Source organism: Acipenser ruthenus, chromosome 10 (genome assembly GCF_902713425.1).
Source record: "Acipenser ruthenus chromosome 10, fAciRut3.2 maternal haplotype, whole genome shotgun sequence".
NCBI lineage: Eukaryota > Metazoa > Chordata > Actinopteri > Acipenseriformes > Acipenseridae > Acipenser > Acipenser ruthenus.
Window position 1 is genome coordinate 36,375,673 of NC_081198.1, and position 22,658 is coordinate 36,398,330.

The following is a 22,658-nucleotide window of genomic DNA, read 5'->3' on the forward strand; positions in this document are numbered from 1 at the left end:
TCTGGTCTTAAGGGGTAATATATATTTTTAGGACTTGGTTACTTTTGTTTGATAGTTCTTCCCCAAACCATGTTTCTTGTCACGTGTTCTACAAAAATGGCATTGCACAGTGACTTAACTGTTTATGCCAAAAGGTATGTATAATTATTTATCTGCTTCAATAAAGTCAGAAGCAGCTTGACTGATGTGTTTATTACGTTCCGGATCGAATTACGGTGGCCTACGAGAGCTGGTGTTGCGCACTTTGCCTGCAGTACGGTGCTCGCGCTTTGTCTCCATGGTGGCAGCGGGTGAAGTCCGGGTTGAAGACGAGGTTGAGTAGACTCGTTTTGAATTTTCTGTCCTTCCTTGGTTTAATTCCATTCTGGAACTCCAGAGAGGAAGCAAGTTAAAGAGACAGGGCAGGCACAGCATGCTTTGAATCGATCACAGCTGTTGTTTTCTAGGGGGAATTCGTTTTAATCCCAGCATTTAAGAAAGCCTTTATTTCTGCATCATCCAACATGGCGTTCTTGTAAATGCGTGGTGTATTAAATGCAAATAACTAAGGAGCTTTTTTGGTTAGCCTTGAGTACAGGATTGAGTTATTACGACCTTGTAATAATCTGCCCCTCAAATAGTGTGTTGTATGTCAATTATATTTTATTGACTTTGTTTTTTTAACTTCCCTTTCATGTGAGGCTTCTGTTTCCTTTATTTAGTATGATTAAAATAATAATCTGCCGTTGAAAATTAGAATACAATTAAAGACAGGAAATAAGGTGCTAATTTAGTTTTTATATTTATTAGCTTGTACTGGTATGTTGCTACAGCATTAGTGTGTACCGGTATGTTGCTACATAATTTCAGGGATTATTATTAGACATTATTTAATTACTAAGACCATGTAGGTCATAACGGATATTTTTAACAACCTTATTGACACACTGATGTAAATGATCCTCGTGGCTTCAGATTCTGTTAGACTGCAGTGTGTAATCAGCGCGTGTGCCTATGATATTTCTCATTTTATACAGATTTTCTGTAAGTAGCTAACTGTATCCATTGCATAGATAATTACTTTACCTAAAAGCTACCGTTGCTTTACGAGTCTATTACTGGTTATTAATGTAACCGATAGCTGTTTCAACTGTGCGCCTCATTTATGAATGGTTAACTTAATAAAACACTGGAGACACTTAAAAATACAAATACATGGTAAAGTGAATTACGAGGTTTGTCTGTCTTTTCATCAGATATAGACAGTAAAATGTATACTAATAAAATACAACATGACGCTGGTTGTCCTAAATATAAGATTTGTGTTTTTAGCATAACTAATTTACACTGTAAGGCAAGAAACAATAATATTTGACATCACCCATCCTTTTATTTATTTATTTTTATATTTGAAATTACTTTAACCTGAGATGGGAAGCATCAATCTCCAAACTTTATGACTGTGCTGGGTTTTTTTTTTTTTTTTTTTTTTAGTTCCCAAAGCAGAATTATTTAAAGGTCAGACATTTGCTTAGGACACGTTACACACACACACACGCCCTATTGTGTTGGTGGGGGCCATGTGTTACTTCTAATTAGTCAGAATTGCTTCCACATTCACAAGGTGTAAAACCAACGTACCGAACCGTATTCTTATTGTTGTACTGGATCCATGTTTTAGGGGTGTAGTAAAGGGTGGAGACCAACAAGAGCTTTCGTTATTCCAGTTATTAAAATAGCCAGGGTTTTCTAATAATTATTAAAATAGCCAGGGTGTTTGTAATAATCTGCAGCACTGGGGCCATGCATTGATATAGAACATGTCAAAAACGTCTAGGTTCAAAATGCTGCGGAACCGCGACATAAAAATATGACAGATTTCAAAGTGAATGATATGTAAAGGCATTCTATTGCTACATGTATATTGGATATTGTGAAGCGCAATGCGATGTTTGACTGAATTGCTTTATATAGCACCTAACAAACAGTGGTTAATAAATAAATACTATCTGTGTTTTACGTTTGAGAAAAAAAAATTCTGCATGTCCCCTATTAAATAGCCAGTAAATTGACTATTTGACCCCCCGCCATTTTTATGGTTGGTTGTGTGAAGCATAATTCCACAAAGCATACAGATCTTCAAAAATGTTCTTCTTTCTTTGCACTCTTAAAGCAGTCAACAGCATCTCCATGCCGTTATAGGGCAGCAGTGTAGAGTAGTGGTTAGCGCTCTTGACTCTTGACCGGAGGGTTGTGGGTTCAATCCCCAGAGGAGGATACTGCTGTTGTACCCTTGAGCAAGGTACTTTACCTAGATTGCTCCAGTAAAAACCCAACTGTATAAATGGGGAATTGTATGTAAGATAATGTGAAATAATGTATAATGTGATATCTTGTAACAATTGTAAGTCGCCCTGGATAAGGGCGTCAGCTAAGAAATAAATAATAATAATAAAATATGTACACAGGGACAGGTCTGTGTGTGTGTGTCTGTGAACAGTGCTCAAAAGGTATGTTTATCTTTGCCAGGTTCATGGGACATGGAAGAGAATGAAATCTGTATGGAGAGAGCACATGAATTACTGGGAGCAGAGCCCAACATTGCAGAGGTACCTGAGGGTGCACAGCAGGTTTTCCAGGTGTGTAGTCAGTCGACGTCTGGACAAAGACCTGGGATGTCTAGCACACACTTTTGTGTAAATGTAAATGCTTGATCTTGTTCTGCAAATGGATTCTCTGACCTATGCATTTCTCTTGTACAAGACACATTTTGATAGATGGATGATAATTGGCACTTGGTTGGTTGGCAGGTGCTTCCACAATCAATATTGCACAAATTATTTCACAAGGAATAGTCTCCAAAGTGACCACTCTGTGACTCTGTTCTGACGAACAGGCTTGGTACAGATTTCTACTGCTAAATATCCCGTACAAAGCTAATCGTTGTGTTGTGGCAGTGGTTTAAATTCTGTATCTAAACCCTGCATCACATGGACGGTTAAACTTCTTCCTGTCACTAGGACCGTACCATAGATAACTTATTTTATTCATTTTGGATGAAAAGGACATGGCTTTCGGGATAGCTCATCCTTCAGTGTTAGTAAAATCCCCATTTGGATGGTCCCAAAGCAAACTCGACAACTAATAATAAAGAGGTATTTAGTCCAATAACAATCCTGAATCCCCTTAGTCATATTTTGACTTGAGTAGAGATGGGTTATTATAGAGATGTAATGCTCTAAAAAGTTACCCTGTCTGTGGCACTCAAAGAGTTATACAATAATGCTGTTTATTTTTTACCGTCCCTGTATTTTCAAGCAGCTGCCTGGTATCAATGCCAACCAGCCCACCCTGGAACACCAAAACTCGTCTGCAGTCCTGCCGATCACACTGCAAACAGACAATCCCCCAGCGTGTGGGAATGTGCCTGAGCAAGCATCCCATAGCCAGCCCAACGCCAGCAGTCAGTTCCACATCTTCGATCAGAATGGACAGCCTGTCCAATACGAGCGCATGGTTAGTAACACAGCAAGTCTGGGGGCCATTTCACAGAAGCATTTTCACCTAATTGTATTATGAGAGTTTTGTAAGAATAAGTGTACCCAGCCACTCCTGGGTTCATGCGAGGTTGAAGGTCAGGCTGGGAGAGAACACACCCCTTATGAAAGCTTGCACAGTATTTCTGCAGTTTTCCCATGGTTACTATTTACTATAGTTTACCCTGGTTTGTCATGCAGTTACGCTGTGCCAAGCTTTTACTGTGCTACACATTACACATTGCTATGGTTTTACTGTGGGAAACTATGTAGGGACTTTAAATCAACATAATTATAATTTTTTTAACATTCTTTTTTTTAAGTATATGATGGTGTGAGCCAACGTTCTGTATTGCTTTCAAATTCATTCAGCTAAGCCGCTGTCATTTTTATAATTAAATTTTTTTCTCTGAATTGTTTTTTAATGTGTGTCTGTTTGTTTCTCTGTCTAAAGGTGATTGTCACTGGCCAATCAGAGAATGGACAGGTCTTCCATGTGATTCCATCCAGCCAGTTAGGATCAGCGCAGGTGTTACTACCTCAGGGACAGCTCCTGGATGTGACGGCCGCACAGAGTAAGATTTTATGTTAAGGGTGCAGCAGCGCAATTCTGATAACGTATAGTAGATATTTTCTAGTCGCTAAAGAGTACCTTTTTCATTTTCTACGTAGATTCCTGTGAAGAAAAGACAGCTGTCAGTGAATTGCAAACAGTTTCCTTGAGTGCAATAGCAGACAGCACAAGTGGCTACGTGACGCTTTCCCAGCCTTCCCTTACCCTGCCGAAAAACACAGCACCCAGGTGGGAGTCTGTTTTTTTTTTTAACAAAGTCCGCACTTATGTTATAGTTGCATACATATGTTTTGTGTTGAACTCTGCCATTCTGCCCCAGAATTGCATACAGTGCTTCCCCTTTATTAGGCTCTCCTTTATAACGAAGAACTAGTTACAAGGGGCATGGTCGTGGCTTCCATTTGCCCCATAATGCCATTCCACTTTCTAACAATCTTCCAAAGCTTGGAAAACTAACTAATGGGGTCATTTAACAGATTTTACGTGCACCTTAATTTCTTTCTTGCTGGTTTGCTTACACTTATAGTTTAATTAGTCCTGCTTTCCCCAAAAGCAGAGTTGCAAGTGCTTTGTGGGTACGGCCCACAGTACCTATCTGTTCCAGCTGTGATGCAGGCCGAAACCCATGGTGTTCCATGACGTGCATATTGATGAGCAACTGTACTTACGGTAACAGGTGACAAACAGATGGTTCGAAGAGGCCGTGCTTCCCTTTTCATTTCGCTTTGGTTTCTTCCACAGCGCTGATAACTGTTTCGCGGTGCCTTCCAAGCCTCTCCCACCCAACACACCCGCCTGGGCCCGGAGACTCAGGAGCTGTGAGGTCAGTTTCATGCGCCTTGAGAAGCCCTCATCACACCCCTTTCAGACAACCAGAAAACATGATTCACATGCATTCTCATTAACTGAGAAAGACATGATGCGCATACTGCACCATTGTTCTAATCCAGATTACACACAAGAACCACTATCAATGCAATATGTCCTGCTATTCATTTAAATAAACATGTACATTTGACAGTGTCATTTACTGTAGAAGACCATGTCATGAATAGACCATACAGTACTGGCTGTGCCCAACCTCTAAATGGTTCAGTTCCACCACAATTGTAGCTTTCGAAAGGCTTAAATTCGCACAGTGAGTCATCACCAAAATGTATAAAATATTTACCACTGTAAACATTTAGATGGATTCTTAGTCTAAATGGACAGGTATTCACAACACAAACCTCTTTCAGTTCCTCAGTATGAGGGTAGGCAGCAGTGTGGAATAACAGCACCATATATCATCGGCTGTCATTTGTGCTTTCTAGTGCATTGCCCTACCCTCTGTTTTACATGCTGTTTGTTTACCCATAATCTCAAAGTGTTTTGTTTTTCTTTTTACTGGAATTCAGAAAATCGGAGACTCGTTCCGCGGTTACTGTTTGAACGAAGCTGAGCTGGAGGGGGTGCTGACGCTGCACAAGCAGCAGACTCAGAGCGTGTGGGGGACCCGGCAGTCTCCCAGTCCGGCCAAACCGGCCACCAGGCTCATGTGGAAGTCTCAGTACGTGCCCTACGACGGGATACCCTTTGTGAATGCAGGCAAGTCTGCGCAGGATTCGAGTTACGCAGGATACATTCTGGGTCTCAGTGACCTATTAGATTTTACACCACAAGTGGGGCCTGATTACTAACGAGTGGCAGAGCTACAGTTAAATAGGGTTTTACTTCTATTGGAGGAAAGTCTGATGGATGACTGAAATGCATTATGTAGTATGTTTTCATATGGTTTATCAATCCTTCAATACATTCTGGTTTAAGGAGCTTAATTGCTGATGTTGCGCTGTTCATGTTAAATCTGTCCATATTCTGTGACTGTTAACGACGCAGGCAGCAGGGCTATAGTGATGGAGTGTCAGTTTGGACCAAGACGGAAAGGACTGCAGCCTAAGAAGACTGTAGAGAATGAGGTCAACCCAAACCAGCAATACAAGGCAACCTGTCCAGCGAGGTGAGGGTCACGCATTAACATAGAGAGAAAGTCATAATGAGTAGTACCCATTCCCTTTTATCACTACATGAGACAACCTTTGGTGCAACTGCATCTTACAAAGACAGAGTCTTGCTTTAAAAAAAAAAAAAAAAGTAGCAATATCGATATTTTAAAAGGGTGATTTTCAGGATCCATTTCAAAAGCGGGGCGCATTCATTTATATGGAAATTTAGTATTTTTGGTTTCTCTGCCGTTCTTAAGCTGTTTTTATTGTCTTGATATTAATCCCTCCCCCAAGGATTTACATCAAGAAGGTAAAGAAGTTCCCTGAACACAGAGTGCCGACAGACCCCAAAGTTGACAAGAAAATTGTCAGGCAAGAACAAGAGAAAGCTTTTTTGAATCTGAAGAAGAGCCTCTGGGATGCAGGAGGAGTGTTGAGGTAAATTTGCGATGTTCAGTCACTCGTGTACTATACTTGTGTCCAATGTAGCTTTACCAATTCGGCTTAAAGAAATGCCCTTTTTATTACAACACAGTATTCCATTAAAAATGTTTGCTTCTTGGTACTTAATAACTTCCAGCACTGTAGACAAGATTCAGTCCATTGGTCTGTCTCCGGTCTCTGATAGTGGATTAAAACCCCCTGGCTATCTGGTTTTAAATGTTATCACCTCTTTATTATCTTGACAGGTATTATGTTCAGCTGCCCACTCAAAAGGCCCACCAGTACCATGACTTGGAGACTGCGTACTTCCCTCCGCCCACGCAGCTCCCCCTGCCTGTGCCTGAGGAAGAGGAGCTGGAAGAGGAGGAAGAGGAGGCGCCGGGAGAAGACACCAGCTGCGTTCCCTCGCGCCTACACCCACGCGTGGCTGAGAAGATCTGTGAGCTGGTCTCTCAGGGATACGACCAGGTCTACATGGTCAGGAAACAGCTCAGGTCATTTTAATTTACAGGCTCTTTTTCATTTCAATTAAGTGAACACCAGAAATGAAAAACAGACTTACATATAAATGTAAGTTTATTACATATAAATAAGTGAACACCACAGACTTACATATAAATACTGGACCTGGCCTTCTAAGTCAGATGTACAGAAAACAGGTGATTTTAAATTGTGATATAATTTTAATTGTACAGGTGATTTTAAACTGTGATATCATTTTAATTATACTAGCAGGGGGAAATCAAGAGTTTAGTTTTTTATTTCCACAAATCATAATACTTCCACAAATCCCTTTCAATGACAAAGGCGATGTCCGATAACTTTGGTAACTTTGGTGTGGACCTGGCTTTTGACTCGAGTTCAGGTGCTGACCTGTAGTTTCGCCAGTCTTCAAGGACATCAAAAATGTGATGGCTGTTGACTTTGCTCAGATTGCAACCAGAGCAGCTCATACTTCACCTCTCTGTCTTTAAGGGCAGCGGGATACTTACTGTCTGTCTTGTGTATTCTGAGCAAGATAACAGGATGCAAATTTTTTGTTTTGCATTCCGGTTTTCAGGAAGTTCGTAGAGCGAGAGATGTTCAAAGCAGACGAGGTTCCTGAAAGACACAACCTGTGCTACTTTCCAACAGTGAATGACATTAAGAATCATATCCACGAGGCACAGAAGGCCCTTCACCAGGAAAATCCTGATTACAATCCAGAGGCAGCTGATACAAGGGTATGTGCTAAGCTTGGCTGACATACCAGAATAATGTAAATACCCACATACCCCCGATGTTGAGGCTATACAGCAGTTATAGTTTGGAGATGTAAGATACAAGCTGATTTTCGCCCCTCTCGGGTGGATGTCATGTTGTATAGTACAGCTCTCCCTATATGATTTGTATTTGTGTTCCATTAGACCCTGTGGTCTGGAGAGCATCTGGAAGTAAAAAGTGTCAAATGTTAAAGTGTTCTTTCGCTTTGCTTTTCTTTAGCTTCAGTGGACTACAGACAGTGGAAACCCAATAACAGAGACAGTGACATTGACACTTGCTCCAACAACAATGGACGGTAATATCCTAGATTCCAAGCAACACTGATGAAGGCATTAGTCGAAAAATTCCAAGCAGTTTTAAAATGCAGTGCACAAACTGCAAACTGTTACAATATAGTACGTACACAAATGGAGAAGTAGACATTTCCTTGACTGTAAGTAGTCATTCGAATCCAGTCTCTGAATAAATGGCTCTTGGATGATCTGGATGTTGGTATCTTTACAGAAGCCCCGGTGGATTTGATGATCTCAAAGGCAGGGAATCTAGAAGTCAGTGACACGCTGTCTCCTGAGGCAGTTCAACTCCTCAGCTCCTTCTCCTCCCTACAGCCCAAGATATTTGCACAGTTACAGGTGAATAATTGTCTACATGCTTTTGTGTAAATCTTTCCTTTTGAAGTCACTTTGTGCTCACAATGAGCAAATCTGACAAACTTTGATTTAAGGCTCATGGCAAGCACGCAGTTCTCACAATGCTTCCTGCACACATTTCTTGAGAAATTTTGCTCATGAATTATCCTGTATCCCTCCAGAACAATTTAAACACATTTGAGACTAGCCAAGTCAAATCAGTTCCTTGCTGGCTTCTGAAGATGGCCCTACACCCTGTGGGGTAATTCCAGCTCAAGTGGACCAAATTTTGCGGAGATGCTTCCTCCATTTGATGATACAGATCTAGAAATATAACATCCCTTTTAACCATGCTTCACTGGCTTTTTGTTGGTCCTCTTGAGCTGGAATGATCATATGACACCTTTAACAGATGTTTCAAATGTTTGGTTCTCCCCATTTCTATTGCTATTGCAACCATATGTCAATGAAACTATGGAACGTGTATTTTCATGTTTCTAAAGCATTTTAGGTTTCATGTACAAGACCACTGATATTGTATATAGTGATGTTTGTTTGTTTCCTGGTGAAGGGAATCCATCTGCAGCCCACATTCAATCCCCATGATGGGTTGCCTGCACTGATGGCAGTGAATGCCCAGCCCCTCCCAGCAGTCAGCCAGGCTACAGAGATCCTGGACTCAGGAAGCCTCTCCACCTCCCACCCTCTGCTCCTGAGTCCCACGCAGTTCCTGCAGCCCAGCGCCTCCCTTTCAGAGAATGTGATGGCGCCGCCCACCCTGGTAAATGTGTCCATCCCTGACCCCAGCCTCCTGGGCATGGGCCAGCTGGTGGCAGTGTCTGCTGTGGGAGAGAGCTCCATGGATGGGGGGATGCACCAGATCCTGCTGGAAGACGGGCAGACCATTCCAGTGCACATCATGGATGACCCAGCCAGCACTGGTAAGCTCTCTGAAGTAAAGCATTAATGCACGTTTCTATCTGCTCCATGACACCGTCCATCTCTATTCAAACTGCATTGATATTCCTCTGCTGCCGGCAGAAATGAATGGAACTCTATCCCAGTGGCAGACGAAAACAGTGCTTTAGAAACTCAAGTCGACACACAGTTTGTTATAGAGCTGAGTAACACTAACACACTTAAGATGAAGGCACGAGCAGAAAAGATGTTTCTAGTTGACTTGGTTTCTTTTCCATCAGAATTTGAAGCTTAGGTCTCTTCCCCAAAGATTGTACAGTAAACTCCAGCTCTATTTAAAAATGAGCTCATCATTAAGGCCATCCATCAGTCTCATACAATTTGAAGATGAAAACTCTGAGGATCTCTCTAGTCTATTTGGACCATTTTCCCCTATGGTGGTCATGATCTAGGAATTCCACTGTTGTACTAAAATTTTAACTCTTAATTTGTACTTTTTATATTTATATTTTTTTAATTTTTTTTTAATTTGTTAGTTAGTTCAGAAACAATGCCTGGTATCCATCATGAAGGTGCATTATTACCAAAGCGTGATGCAGAATTGTAGTCACTCCTTTAAATGTATCTTTACTTTAATACTGTGTGTTATACTGGGTGAGTCATAAATAACACACCTTATCTGTCAACTTTTTTTTATGAATCGGTGTGTATAAAGTAAAATAATAAGAATTCATCACATTTGGATTTATTGCTGTGATATTTTAGCTCAGAACAACTCAGTCTGCTCAAGCCAGGTAAAAGTGGAAGCTGATAACAGGAGCATTTCAGAAGGTGGCAATGCAACTGGGCACTGACCAGACAGATGAGAACCCTGCCTTACACCAGTGGGCCTGTCACCATTATAATGTCAGCTAACCTCATGTAAGTCTCTGCAACTCAGGAGCCTTGAAGCCCTGAATTCACTGTTTCTGTTAAGAACTTTCTGTAGTTTAATGGGGCAGCAGGACCAGTGAACAAGAACAGCACTTTTGAAGGGGCAAGTGGTACAATTTCAATTCAGCTATGCAAGAGGTCATTATTATATATATATATATATATATATATATATATATATATATATATATATATATATATAGCATTTGTTAAAATGTGCTTACATGATAAATCCCATTAGCAAGAGTACTGATGACATGAATATTTTGTGAACTCAAAACTACTGTATTATTTTATTTGACAGACCTATAAGCCTTGGTTACACATACTCAGCGGCATGTTTTATTTTGTAGTACATTTCACAAAGGTGCTGCTCAAGGTGGGAGGGAAAGTACAGTGGACTCCCTGCCTTACAACAACCAGAATTATCCGATTGAACTTTCCAAATTAAACGGTGGAGATCTGCTGACTGTCTCTACATTGAAAATGACTGGTCTGTTCTTTCTTGTCAATTGGTTTGGAAGGAGGGAGCTTACTCTTCTTTACATTGCTGGGGAGATAGTTTTGAATCTCCAAATGGAATATAATAAAACAACTTAAAATATTGACATTTACTTATTTTGTAGGTATTCAATACGTTATTAGGTTAAACTACTGCTGACAACGTAAGTAAATGCATAGGTTATACCCCACCAATAAACAATGAATTATATTGTGTTTTTTTACCTGCTATATAGGTGTTTCATTGTCTGCAATGTACGGTTTACTTCATTAAATCATGCAACTTTTTAGCCAGAGTACGTTTTTAAATGCACTCATGCTCATATTCCATTGTGAAATATTCAGATAATTTTAAAGTCATGAAAATACTTTTACCATGTAAATGCTACGATTGTCTATATAGATGGGGTGTTTCTGCCACCACCAAACAGAAATCTTTGTATAGAAACATCCACCAGTTGAACCATCTCAGGTTATTTTTATCTGACAATCAGTTTCAACTGGAGGATGTAGTCTTCTCAGATCCCATTTGTTTGTGAAAAAGAGTATTTAAGTTGCTTTGATTTCTCCTGAAGAATGGTGTATTATATGAAACTGTACAGTGTTGAAACACGTAAAGTATCCAATTGTATGTTGTTTCTGAATAACCTTTTTGTTACACTTTTTATCAAAACCAGGTTTTATTTAAATTATTGAGCTGCTGGCATTGTTTTATTTTCACGAACTAGAAATACCTATGCAAAATAAACACATGAAAGCAGAAGGAAAACATTAATTGTATGTATTGATTTAGCATTCCCTTGTTATGCAGCTGTTCAACATCTATTCTCTACATGACAAGTAAATGTATGTAAAATGATATTTATATTCCAAATGACAACGCACGCAGCACAACTTTAATGTTGTGTAGAACAGTGCTTCTCAACCCTGGTCCTTAGAGACCCGTCTTCTGATTTTCATTCCAACTGAGCTCTCAATTACTCAACTAAACAGCTTAATTAGGCCATTTTAATTGTTTCCAGCTCAACCAACAGTTGGGAGATTTCAACTCAACTATAAAATGTTAAAAGTAACTTGAAATCTGCAACTTTTTAGGAGTGGAGAACAATTAAAAAGCTTAATTAAGCTAATTAGTTCCATTAAGGGTTTAGTTAAGTAACGGAGAGCTCAGTTGGAATGAAAACCGGAAGACACAAGGGTCCGAGGACTGGGGTTGAGAACCAGTGGTGTAGAACACACAAAATGTATTAAACTAAAATGTTTATTAAAATAAGATTTTCTTGACTACTAGCTCCTTATTCTACACACATAGTATGTATATTTCCTTTGGATTAGACCCAGATATTATGGTTCTCTCTTTTCTCAGATATACAAAACCAAACTTATTACAGGGCATTCTGCCCCAGTACTGACCTCCAGTGCATTACAACACTGTATATTTTAAAAACCCAACTGACTTAAATATAAATAACATGTGGGGTCACAGATTCTAAAGCCACTAAACCTCTTGTCCCAAACAAAAAGGGTCTAGAAGACTGAAACTACAACCAACACAATATGGAATATTTGCAGAAGTTACCGTTCCTATTGTCACATTACTTTATATGGCACCCGTTTTAATCTTTAAACAGCTTCAGGATGTTGTTTAGGGTTATGAGATTAATACTTTGGTGTGGTGTTCCCCCACTGAGCAGGTGAAAACCCAATGTACTGAAATGTCAGATTTCTGATCTGCATGGCATTATTCCACAGCCACAACACTCTTGCATTCATTCTTCCAAGTCCTATCACAGATAGTGGTGTTGCCCATATATTTAATACCCGTAGCTAGCATTACTCATTGTTAAACTGTATGCAGTCAAAAGAAGACAGTAGTCCAAAATATTTTACAGTAAGATCTGTATCTGTACAAAATGGGGACAAATCAAAATGAAAGCTCTAAAATACATGGGTCATGTAAAATTCATCTTGTGTAACAATCATATGGCAGTGACTAATGAATATGAAATTAAAAACTGTATAAAAGGGAAAGAGACAGACACTGGGTATGGCCAAAGCAAATATAAAACAGTGCTGCTTTATTCATCCTCCTCTTCCTTTGCTTTCTTTTTCTTTTTCTTCTTTTTCTCTGAGGGCTAAAACAAAGAAAACGTGTATTAGAGAAAACAGGTGCAAATCTAAAGGGTAGTTGAGAACTCCAAATCAAAACTTCCATTTCTTGGAAATATGTAAATACGAGAGAAAATATATAGCTACAAAACAGATATTGGTGCTTTTTAAAATCATTTAAATCCAACAATTCAGAGAACAGTTCCTGGGTTTAAGGCCTTTCCAAAAAAAAAAGAATTAAAAAAAAGGAGATAGAACTTTAGATTGACCTGGTCTCATGTAAATCTAAAACAAACCTTTATTTCCAAAACCAACATGACATTTCCAGTTTTGGAGACATTCAACTATATCCTGCCAGCTGCATTGTAAATTGTAAATTGTGAATAATTTTGAAGTATTTCTAAATCTAGTCAAACTTACTTCCTCTACAGCAGCAGGTTCTTCCTCCTCAGCTGGCTCATGCTTCTTTTTCTTTTTCTTTGGAGGCTCCTCTGCTGCCTCCTCCTCCTCCTCTACTGCTGTGTTACAAACAATTACAAATTAAATCTGCACTTTCTCCACCTCTCCAGATTCCACAGGGCATTTAACCCTAACAATGTTTTAGCAACAGTCAGTATAAATTTGAGTATTTTAAAATCTATACTATAACCCATTTTTCTAAATCCACAACTTTATAGTGTAGGGTTCCATGCAATTGTTAATTTGTAAGAAATCCCTGGGTTAAAAACGGACATTCAAATCAATGCAAACAATATAAAACCCCAAAGAAGTTGCTCTGGATCAATTCTCATATTCACTTTTCTATTGTACATTACTGACAGCCTCACTGTGCTAAAGCAGTTACATTTACATGGCACCAACCTTCTGGTATGCGTTCCTTTTTCATTTTCTTCACTTTGACTTCAGTCGGTTCCTCTGCCTCTTCTAATTTTCTTTTCTTTGAAACCGAGGGCAACGTGGAGTCTCCAGATGGGTCGTATGTTTTCACTTCACTGCAAAAAGGAATTCAAATAATGAAGTCATATAAATACCAATGTTTAACCCTTTGCGGTCCATTTATTAAATGCGCGTCAGGCACGCCAGGTCTAATTAATTTTCACATGCGCAGTTAATTTTAGACGCGCTGTTTAAAAGTATTTTTTTTCACAGTCAAATGGGTTTAAATGGCCCTGCATATCAACAAAGCACTCACTAGGCATCTCCAGCCCCCCCCACCCTTTCGTTCGCTATAGCTTTCACCTATGTAAGAAATAATAATAATAATGATAATAGTCGTACATACCGATCAATCATCTCCTGATCACTCGTTTTATCACCAAACTCCTCAATAATGCGATCCAAGTCATTATTTTATTACTATAACATCTCAAAAAAGCTCTGCAAATGTCCATGTTCTCTGTGCGGGGACTCACTATCAGCCAGCTTGTTTACTTATGACCGCCCCGTTATCTGATACCAGGGCCATGTATGACTAATCATGAGATACGCCTTTTTTTTTTCTTCCCCCGACTTGTCTCGGCTCCTGTCGTTCCCACTCGGCCATTGAATGGTTTTCTCGACTTTTTCCGGAGAAAAAACGACTAAAACCTGTTTTTTGCGTTTCTATAATGATGTCGGACAGGGTCCGACAATGGACCCGATAGGAATAACTGCAATGTCGGACCAGGTCCAACAATGGACCGCAAAGGGTTAAACAGTTTGTGTGAACTCCAAGGGGTTTGAGAAGTTGCCCTAACAAAACGTTAAATTATGCATTACAAAAGATAGGAAACTTAACATGGTACATGCAGTGGCTGAAGGGGATATACCATAGTAGTGCTAATTATGGACCAACATCTCAGACATTTGCATGTATTGCACAACAGGGGGGCTCTCAGATGAGGTAGTGACTAAAATTGCCCTCATGGTTGATCAGGCAATCTTAAAAGAAATCATCATCAATGAGCAAGGAGACAGAAATCCTTAAATTTAGGTCTAGACAATGCCCACCTCTTATGTTGGTACTTCTCGGTTTTTGCCATTGCTTTTCCTGTTCCACTTATCCTTCTGATCTGTAAAAAATACAATTAAGACTTATATAGGTCCTCAAAAAAGTTGTGCCATAAAAAGGAAGTTGAAGTCAGAGTTGCCTTTTGTTTTATATATAAAAAAAGGTACATAAATAAATCATAGTATCAAATAGTGCATCCAATTGTCTGGTAATCATTTTATTCATGCAGCAGATTCTTTATTTTCTTGCCAGACTACAGGCCTTTAGAGCTCTTGATCCATTCAGTAGACTATGAATGCTCAAGGACAAACTTACCCCTTTCTCTTCTAGATGTCGTAACCTGACCTCCAGCTTGGCTCTGCTCTCTACTCCCAGTTCTGTGTTCGTGTCCTCGCCCAGGGCGTCGTAGCGGATTGCTAGGGCAGCCTTGGCAGCCAACATTCTGGAGATCTGCACAAGACAGAGGCAGCAAGCTTAATATCAGGCACAAACAAACTTATCACAGCAGTTGAAACTCATTTATATTACTATTTCTTTTTTGTGTTAAAGGAATCTCTTCCACACAAGTAACATGCACAGACACTAAAATCCTGCCACATAGAAACTACGATTGCGAAGTGATCAGTACAGCAAAATTGAACACTTCAGGCATGCTGCCACCACTTAACCACTGAAGCACCATAATGCATACAATTGCTACAGCTGTTCTTAAAATATAAATCAAATGTTTCAAACACTATTTGTTGCACCATGTTCTGAATGCAAGCTAAACTTGTTACCTTTCCCTTGTTTTTTGGTGTCGTCTGTCCCACTAACGATGCATGGTAGATTAAACCATACTTAGGAGTGTCCCTTTTTGTCTTTAATGCTCTGAAGAGAGCTTTCTCTGCTCCAAGGATCTGAACTGTGGAAGCTGGGTGTTTTGCTAAATTCAAGAGTGATCCTACAAAGGAAAGACCAAAGAGGAGGTCAAAATATATCCTGAAAAGGAAGGCTTGGTAAATTAATGACATTAAGAAAAGGATTGCTTTGCATTAATGGTCAAAGGTAAACTTTATACATTCTCAACTTTCACTGAATGTACTCTTTGCGAGGGGGAATCTCAGACGAGGTAGTGACTAAACTTGCCCTCAGGAAAAGTCAGGAAGTTTTGGAAATTCATCATCACTGAAACCACCCTTCATTTCAATGAAAGTCGGAAGTACAATACAGTATTCTCTGCACATCAACTCTACAAGTAGGTATGTTGGTTATATCAAGTGAAGTTGAGAAAATATATAAATCTGTCCAAATGTAAAACTAATGTAAAAAGATTGGAATAACAAAAACTCACCAGCATGTGCAATGAGTCTAGCTCCAACAAGTTCTCCTACCATGACAGTAAGATTTGGAGCTATGGCCATCATTCTGTTCTTCAGGTAGTCATAAAGCTGTGCACGGTATTCAGAGATCTCAATTACCTGAAGAGGAAGACATTGAAAGGTTAAACTTTTTTTCAGAAAGCCAACAATATTCAAAATGCCAATAACGAGGCTATAATGCTACAAAGGTAATCTGCACTTCATAATTCTAGGTTCCAATTTATTCCTACGTTTCCACCTTGCTTGTTTGTGCAAACATGTGGTTTGATCTATAGCTGAACGAAACTGAAGGCATAAGTTGGCTTACAACCAGCAATACAAATAACTGATCACGTTGCAGCTCAGATGAGGTAGTGACTTAAAGCCCACATGTTTTATTCAGTAAAGTGACAATACGTCATCATCATCACTGCTGCTTACGACCCACCAACGTATTTTGAGAGAATGTTGTTTAAAGCACAGAGATGCTAATTAAAAAAAATATGTAAATCAGTCCAACTGATTAAGCATCATCCATTAGCAGCTGGACAAAACCTTTGCAAATTAAACATACCTGGTCACACAAGTGCAGAATGTTCCCAATATCCTCTTCTGACACTTCTGTCCCCATGGAGATCTCTGCCGCCGTTTTCACCTCTCCCTCCACCTCCTCAGGCAAAATGTCTGAAAGATCTGTGGTGGCAACGTTGGTTCTGACCCCTGCAGAATGCAATACACTATTAAACACCTGAAGTCAGCTGTGTATAGTGTAACTTCCATACTGTGTGAAGCCTTTGCTACAACAGAAACTGGTCTTTAACCCTTTGCGGTCCATTGTTTGACTGGGTCCGACATTGCAATTATTCCTCACAGGTCCTTTGTCGGACTGGGTCCGACATCATTATAGCAACGCAATAAAGGGGTGTCTAGTCGTTCTTTCGCCGGAAAAAGCCGAGAACCATTCAATTGCTGAGTGGGAGCGACAGGAGCCGAAACAAGTCGGGGGGGGGGGGGGGGGGGGGGGAGGCGTATCCCTCAACTTGTTCCACATCAACATTTCTAAGTGAAGGGGTTATATACCCTTATACCTATCTCACGCCACACTGGGCATCTGACTCTCACCTATTTTCTTCACACTTTTGCAATAGGCAAGGTTGTCTGTGATGATTTTTCCAATTTCAGGGAAATGCCACCCGTACCATTCTCTGCAGCGCATGATGTAATTGTTCAGTTCTTTGTCCAAGTCATCAAGCAGAGCTGTTTGAAGTTACATTGTTAGTACACTTTGAATTTAAGGTTGTAATAAAAGAAAGGCATTTCAGACAGAATATTATTAAACCCTTTACTACTATACAAGACACACTTCAGTAAATTTAAGTTAACACTTGTGGTAATTTCAGCTTTCGTCCATAACTTTATATAACTGCTTTAAAAACTTTAAAATCACTATCCAGATGGCTACTCTAAAATAAACACATACCAAAGCAGTACTTACAGATAGCTTGCACAATCATTGTGTCCACTTTATCAGGGCTGAATTTCAGTTTGTAGCGGGACAAGCTGTGAACAGAATGCAAAATGAGGCTGCTTCAACAAACTGATTAAACAAACAAAATAAAAAAATAACGAAAAAAAAGTAGCCCGTCAAGAGAACTGCATTTTTACATATCCCTCGTTTTATTATGTTTGACACCATTCCGAGTGGTTCTGGTTCTCAAATATGGAGTTATTTTCCTCCAAATTTGCCTTTACCTGGCTTGCCGCTTTCCGTGAGCTGTGGCCATATGTCATTTCATACAGAGTAGGTGGGTCTTAAAGGGCTGAAGGGATTGTAATTATCTGTAAGCATACTGCATCAACATTGACAGAAAACCACTTGCATCTCATGGTTTACAAAAGATAATAAATTGGCCTGAATATTCTTTTACTATATATGAAGGAACATTCAAAATGTACATACCTGTGAGCTAAACCAAGAGACATAGCACTAATCTCCCTGGGAGGCAGGCCAGTGATTAAAGATTCCATCTGGTTCCGAATACCCCTCATCAGCTCTGCAATAGCAGTATTGTGTACGCAACTCAGGTTCAGCTTATCCTACAAGAGAGGAGGAAGGGAAAAAACAGTTAGTTTCAACTTGCATTTCAGCAAACAAACCAAGTTCACTTCACACCACACAATACCCTTTTACTCTTTCAATTATTTGTGGGCAAACCTTTTTTGTTGTCTTCAGAACAGATAAAGTGCAGAGGTTGCAGTGCAGAAAGATAATTAGCTGATACAGTGCTTTAAATTCCGTTTGATCTGCACAGACGTACAAATACCTAAAGCAAAGCCATACACTACCATATTTAAGCCTAGCATGAATTCACATAGCTTGCACACGAATTACTACTAAAGTACTGAAGGACGCTTTGAAATTAATTTGAGGAATGTCTTACTTTGATTACTCCCCCCAGTTTGGCATCACTGATGGCCAGTTGTTCATGTGCTTCCTTTGCAACTACTTTCTTCAAGACCTTCTTCAGACTCTTTCCAATCTTTCCTTCCACCAGTGCAGTGGCCGCTAGCAACAGATTTTAAAATATATGTTAAACACGTAAGACAGTACAATACACAAGAGCATAAAGCATTTATGTATTGGTCATATAATTGACATTAGATTTGTTTGTCAACAGTCCTTCAAAGCTACAACTTAAGGGTTCAATTTCAAATTACCTGCCAGTGCTTCTGTTGTGTCTTGGAATTTCTCAAAGTGTTTGAGTTTCACACTGCAACACAAAAAAATGCATTTTAAAAAGTTTAAATTAAAACAAATATGATTCTCATGTAAAAAATGGCAAACACCTGTAGCATCTACTTAAAGTTCAGATAAGCAATACATATTAAGTCATCATAGGTATTCATGCATCATATCACAGAAGGTATAGCAAGTATAAAGTTTGAGATTCAAACAATGAACCCAATTCAGATATAGCTATCATAATATTATAGCACTTCTATTAATGCCACTGGTTTCATACACCTTGGCGAATAATTACTGTTACAGCAGGAGTGCTATGATTTATACTCTCCCCTCCCTCCCACCCTTGCCTCCTCTGCCCCTCCCCATCCCTCTTACCTCCTCCTCTCCCTCCCCGCCTCCTTTTGGTTTTCCACTCAGATAGACAGGCTAGCTGAAACATCTGTGCCATGTTTTAGTTCCAATGGTGTTGTGTTACTGGCATAGTCCTAGTATTTATTGCAATTGCCAAGAATACTGGTTTACTTTTAGTGCAGATGTTGGACCGCCAGACACAGGATGTTGCACAAATAGGTATTTTGGTACACATTTATCCTCTTTTGGATAGTTTTCTAACAATATTTGTCAAGCCTACCTTAATTCTTACTTACATTTTATTTGCTTTTTCTGGAGTTTCAAATTGCTTCCATAAACTATCCACCTCCTGGAGCTTCTTCTCATCCAGGACCTGTCATGAAATTTAAAAAAAATAGTTTCTCTCAACACCATTCTATTCATATAGGGCCTACTTGAAGAAAAAAGGATAAGGCAATCTCCTCGTTCATATTTATTGTCCCTGTGCTACTACTAATTTTGCGTAATCCAGTTATGGCCGATAGTTTTGCATCATCCTATAGAATTAAGTAATTTTATTTCATAAAGTAGAATTAAACCTGTTGAATAATGTTACGTTAACATATTGAATTATGTACCGCTTTGTAGTTGTGCATATACTTAAACTGACACAAAACATTTCGAAACCCGACATGAAATAAATACTCTACTGACTTATGGCTTCCGGCAGACTCGTTTTGCAGTTTCTTTGATTACTGACATTAAATAAATATCTAAATTATGTTCATATAATTTTTTTTTCCCCCAAATTTCTAGTGATGCGAAACCTACCTGTAAACTTGGTTAGTTTCTCTTACTAATTAATAAATTTTTGTATTGCTCTCTAAGAAATACTTGTATTATCAGCTTAACAAAATTACACATTGCAGGTTATAAAGCACGCGTATCATATTTTAATATACAGAATTATTTTTAAAATGTTAGAGATATTAATCCAAAACACACGCATATTTAAATCTTGAACAACACAGCCGTAATTGTACTAGTATTATTGCATGTGTTTTTAAAAGGAAAAAAACACACACACACAAGTGTGGGGACCGGCTGCAACGTGGTGGTAATGGTGTATCCAGCACATGACGGCACCATTGTAATGGGAAGGCCCCAAAAACTCTCGTGCAGATAAACAAACAAAACAAAAAAATAAAAAAAAAAAACACAAATATAAACGTGTAATCGGATTTGGATCCCCTGATAAAAACAGTATGATAAAAAAGTAATGTGTGACAATTACTGGCCTATTCAAAACGTGTATATACTACCACATATTCCTACTTACCTTGAAAATAGCATAGCCGGCGGCGGTTTCGAACAACACCAGCATTTTCAATGCTATGCTGACTTCTTTATTCCTAAATATCTATATAAATGTTTTTCCTTCAAAGAACCATACGCACTCCTGCGACTACAACTTTTCTTGCACGCAGTCCACGAGGAGAAGCGTCCCGAGTTTGCGCTGTACACCCGTCCTGAAGCACGCGTGCTGTGTTTACGCATGCGCAGTGTTTGAGCGAGTCATACCTCTTACCTCCGTCACGTTGCGCGCATGGGATTGTGGGATACACAGAGCGCTCGGGTGAAGTTTCTAACAGAACCGTGTCATATTTCGCAGTGTTTTTTTTAATCATATATATATAACTTTTGAAGTAAATTTCACTTTTCCCAAAGGTCTCTTGAAGAAACCCACAAAATTCACAAATTATGACAGTACCTAATTATTATGAGCAATTTTCTGAGCAGTCGTGTTATGGCGCATGCGCAGAAATACAGCGTAACCTCCCCCCCCCCCCCCCCCCCAGCCAGCACAGATATTGTATTGGAGCATTCAAAAGAGTAAAGCTGTAGAGACTTATGTAACATTTGGGTAACATTGGTAACTTTGGGAATATGTAACATTACAAACATTAACAGTTCACATAACAATATAGCTGCTGGAACGAAGCACGTCATTGAAATAGGCATCCCCATGAGTATGTTGTGTGGTTATTTTATTCTTGAAATCCTGTTAAAAAGTATATTGGTACTGTATATATAATATATATTTGATATGAACGACTTTTCCATCTGACTACTGTATCTGTCTATTTGAAAGTTATCTTATTATCTTGCGCGCACGACATAGGTATCTCGTGTATATATATATATATATATATATATATATATATATATATATATATATATATATATATATACAGACGTGCTCAAATTTGTTGGTACCCTTACAGCTCATTGAAATAATGCTTCATTCCTCCTGAAAAGTGATGAAATTAAAAGCTATTTTATCATGTATACTTGCATGCCTTTGGTATGTCATAGGATAAAGCAAAGAAACTGTGAAAAGAGCTGAATTATTGCTTATTCTACAAAGATATTCTAAAATGGCCTGGACACATTTGTTGGTACCCCTTAGAAAAGATAATAAATAATTGGATTATAGTGATATTTCAAACTAATTAGTTTCTTTAATTAGTAGCACACATGTCTCCAATCTTGTAATCAGTCATTCAGCCTATTTAAATGGAGAAAAGTAGTCACTGTGCTGTTTGGTATCATTGTGTGCACCACACTGAACATGGACCAGAGAAAGCAAAGGAGAGAATTGTCTGAGGAGATCAGAAAGAAAATAATAGACAAGCATGGTAAAGGTAAAGGCTACAAGACCATCTCCAAGCAGCTTGATGTTCCTGTGGCAACAGTTGCAAATATTATTAAGAAGTTTAAGGTCCATGGAACTGTAGCCAACCTCCCTGGGCGCGGCTGCAAGAGGAAAATCAATCCCAGATTGAACAGAAGGATAGTGCGAATGGTAGAAAAAGAACCAAGGATAACTGCCAAAGAGATACAAGCTGAACTCCAAGGTGAAGGCATGTCAGTTTCTGATCGCACCATCCGTCGCTTTTTGAGCGAGAGGGCTCCATGGAAGAAGACCCAGGAGGACTCCACTTTTGAAAGAAAAACATAAAAAAGCCAGACTGAAATTTGCTAAAATGCATATTGACAAGCCACAATCCTTCTGGAAGAATGTCCTTTGGACAGATGAGTAAAAACTGGAGCTTTTTGGCAAGTCACATCAGCTCTATGTTCACAGGCGAAAAAATGAAGCTTTCAAAGAAAAGAACACCATACCTACAGTGAAACATGGAGGAGGCTCGGTTATGTTTTGGGGCTGCTTTGCTGCGCCTGGCACAGGGTGCCTTGAATCTGTGCAGGGCACAATGAAATCTCAAGACTATCAAGGCATTCTGGAGCGGAACGTACTGCCCAGTGTCAGAAAGCTCTGTCTCAGTCGCAGGTCATGGGTCCTCCAACAGGATAATGACCCAA

General features: G+C 39.3%; 2 protein-coding genes and 1 non-coding gene across 7 annotated transcripts; 1 reads left to right on the plus strand and 2 right to left on the minus strand.

The window, feature by feature from the left end:
• The first annotated feature begins 5 nt into the window (after positions 1 to 5).
• LOC117407253 (calcium-responsive transcription factor-like) lies at positions 6 to 12,032 on the plus strand. 4 transcript variants are annotated; one of them, XM_059032128.1, is made up of 15 exons: positions 6 to 313; positions 2,509 to 2,618; positions 3,298 to 3,495; positions 3,970 to 4,090; positions 4,188 to 4,317; positions 4,831 to 4,912; positions 5,487 to 5,680; positions 5,969 to 6,085; positions 6,366 to 6,509; positions 6,761 to 7,009; positions 7,576 to 7,738; positions 7,998 to 8,073; positions 8,283 to 8,410; positions 8,979 to 9,348; positions 10,091 to 12,032. In XM_059032128.1, the coding sequence occupies exons 2-15, from the start codon at positions 2,520 to 2,522 to the stop codon at positions 10,177 to 10,179; spliced, it is 2,160 nt and encodes a 719-aa protein (XP_058888111.1). In that variant the 5' UTR covers positions 6 to 313; positions 2,509 to 2,519; the 3' UTR covers positions 10,180 to 12,032. The 4 variants fall into 4 exon arrangements, with proteins under 4 accessions (XP_058888111.1, XP_058888112.1, XP_058888109.1 ...); XM_059032129.1 differs by having other exon boundaries at positions 3,301 to 3,495; XM_059032126.1 differs by having other exon boundaries at positions 6 to 134.
• Positions 12,033 to 12,641: 609 nt separating this feature from the next.
• On the minus strand, positions 12,642 to 20,862 carry LOC117407273 (nucleolar protein 58-like). Of its 2 annotated transcripts, none has more exons than XM_034012095.3 (15): positions 20,614 to 20,862; positions 19,592 to 19,668; positions 18,917 to 18,969; positions 18,640 to 18,764; positions 18,159 to 18,295; positions 17,694 to 17,758; positions 17,321 to 17,455; positions 16,773 to 16,918; positions 16,192 to 16,318; positions 15,638 to 15,801; positions 15,174 to 15,308; positions 14,858 to 14,919; positions 13,730 to 13,860; positions 13,289 to 13,383; positions 12,642 to 12,894 (listed from the first exon to the last, which is right to left on the minus strand). In XM_034012095.3, exons 1-15 carry the CDS (start codon positions 20,656 to 20,658, stop codon positions 12,838 to 12,840), a joined length of 1,554 nt encoding a protein of 517 aa, XP_033867986.3. In that variant the 5' UTR covers positions 20,659 to 20,862; the 3' UTR covers positions 12,642 to 12,837. The 2 variants fall into 2 exon arrangements, with proteins under 2 accessions (XP_033867986.3, XP_033867978.3); XM_034012087.3 differs by having other exon boundaries at positions 13,289 to 13,386; positions 20,614 to 20,861.
• Positions 16,554 to 16,637, minus strand: LOC117414936 (small nucleolar RNA SNORD11B). The gene has a single exon (XR_004546326.1). It is a non-coding gene; the product is annotated as a small nucleolar RNA SNORD11B (small nucleolar RNA).
• Positions 20,863 to 22,658: the final 1,796 nt, after the last annotated feature.

Bases quoted from the DNA above. Each gene is read 5' to 3' on its own strand.
- LOC117407273 (XM_034012087.3), bottom strand. From the start codon at position 20,658: ATGCTGGTGTTGTTCGAAACCGCCGCCGGCTATGCTATTTTCAAG. The intron at 16,919-17,320 runs GTGAGAGTCAGA...TGCATTCTGCAG, and splicing joins CAAAAGTGTGAAGAAAATAG to GGGTCAGAACCAACGTTGCC. The intron at 13,861-14,857 runs GTGGGCATTGTC...TCCTTTTTGCAG, and splicing joins GAGAAGTACCAACATAAGAG to TGAAGTGAAAACATACGACC.
- LOC117407253 (XM_059032126.1), top strand. The intron at 8,074-8,282 runs GTAATATCCTAG...GTATCTTTACAG, and splicing joins TGCTCCAACAACAATGGACG to AAGCCCCGGTGGATTTGATG. The intron at 8,411-8,978 runs GTGAATAATTGT...TTCCTGGTGAAG, and splicing joins AGATATTTGCACAGTTACAG to GGAATCCATCTGCAGCCCAC.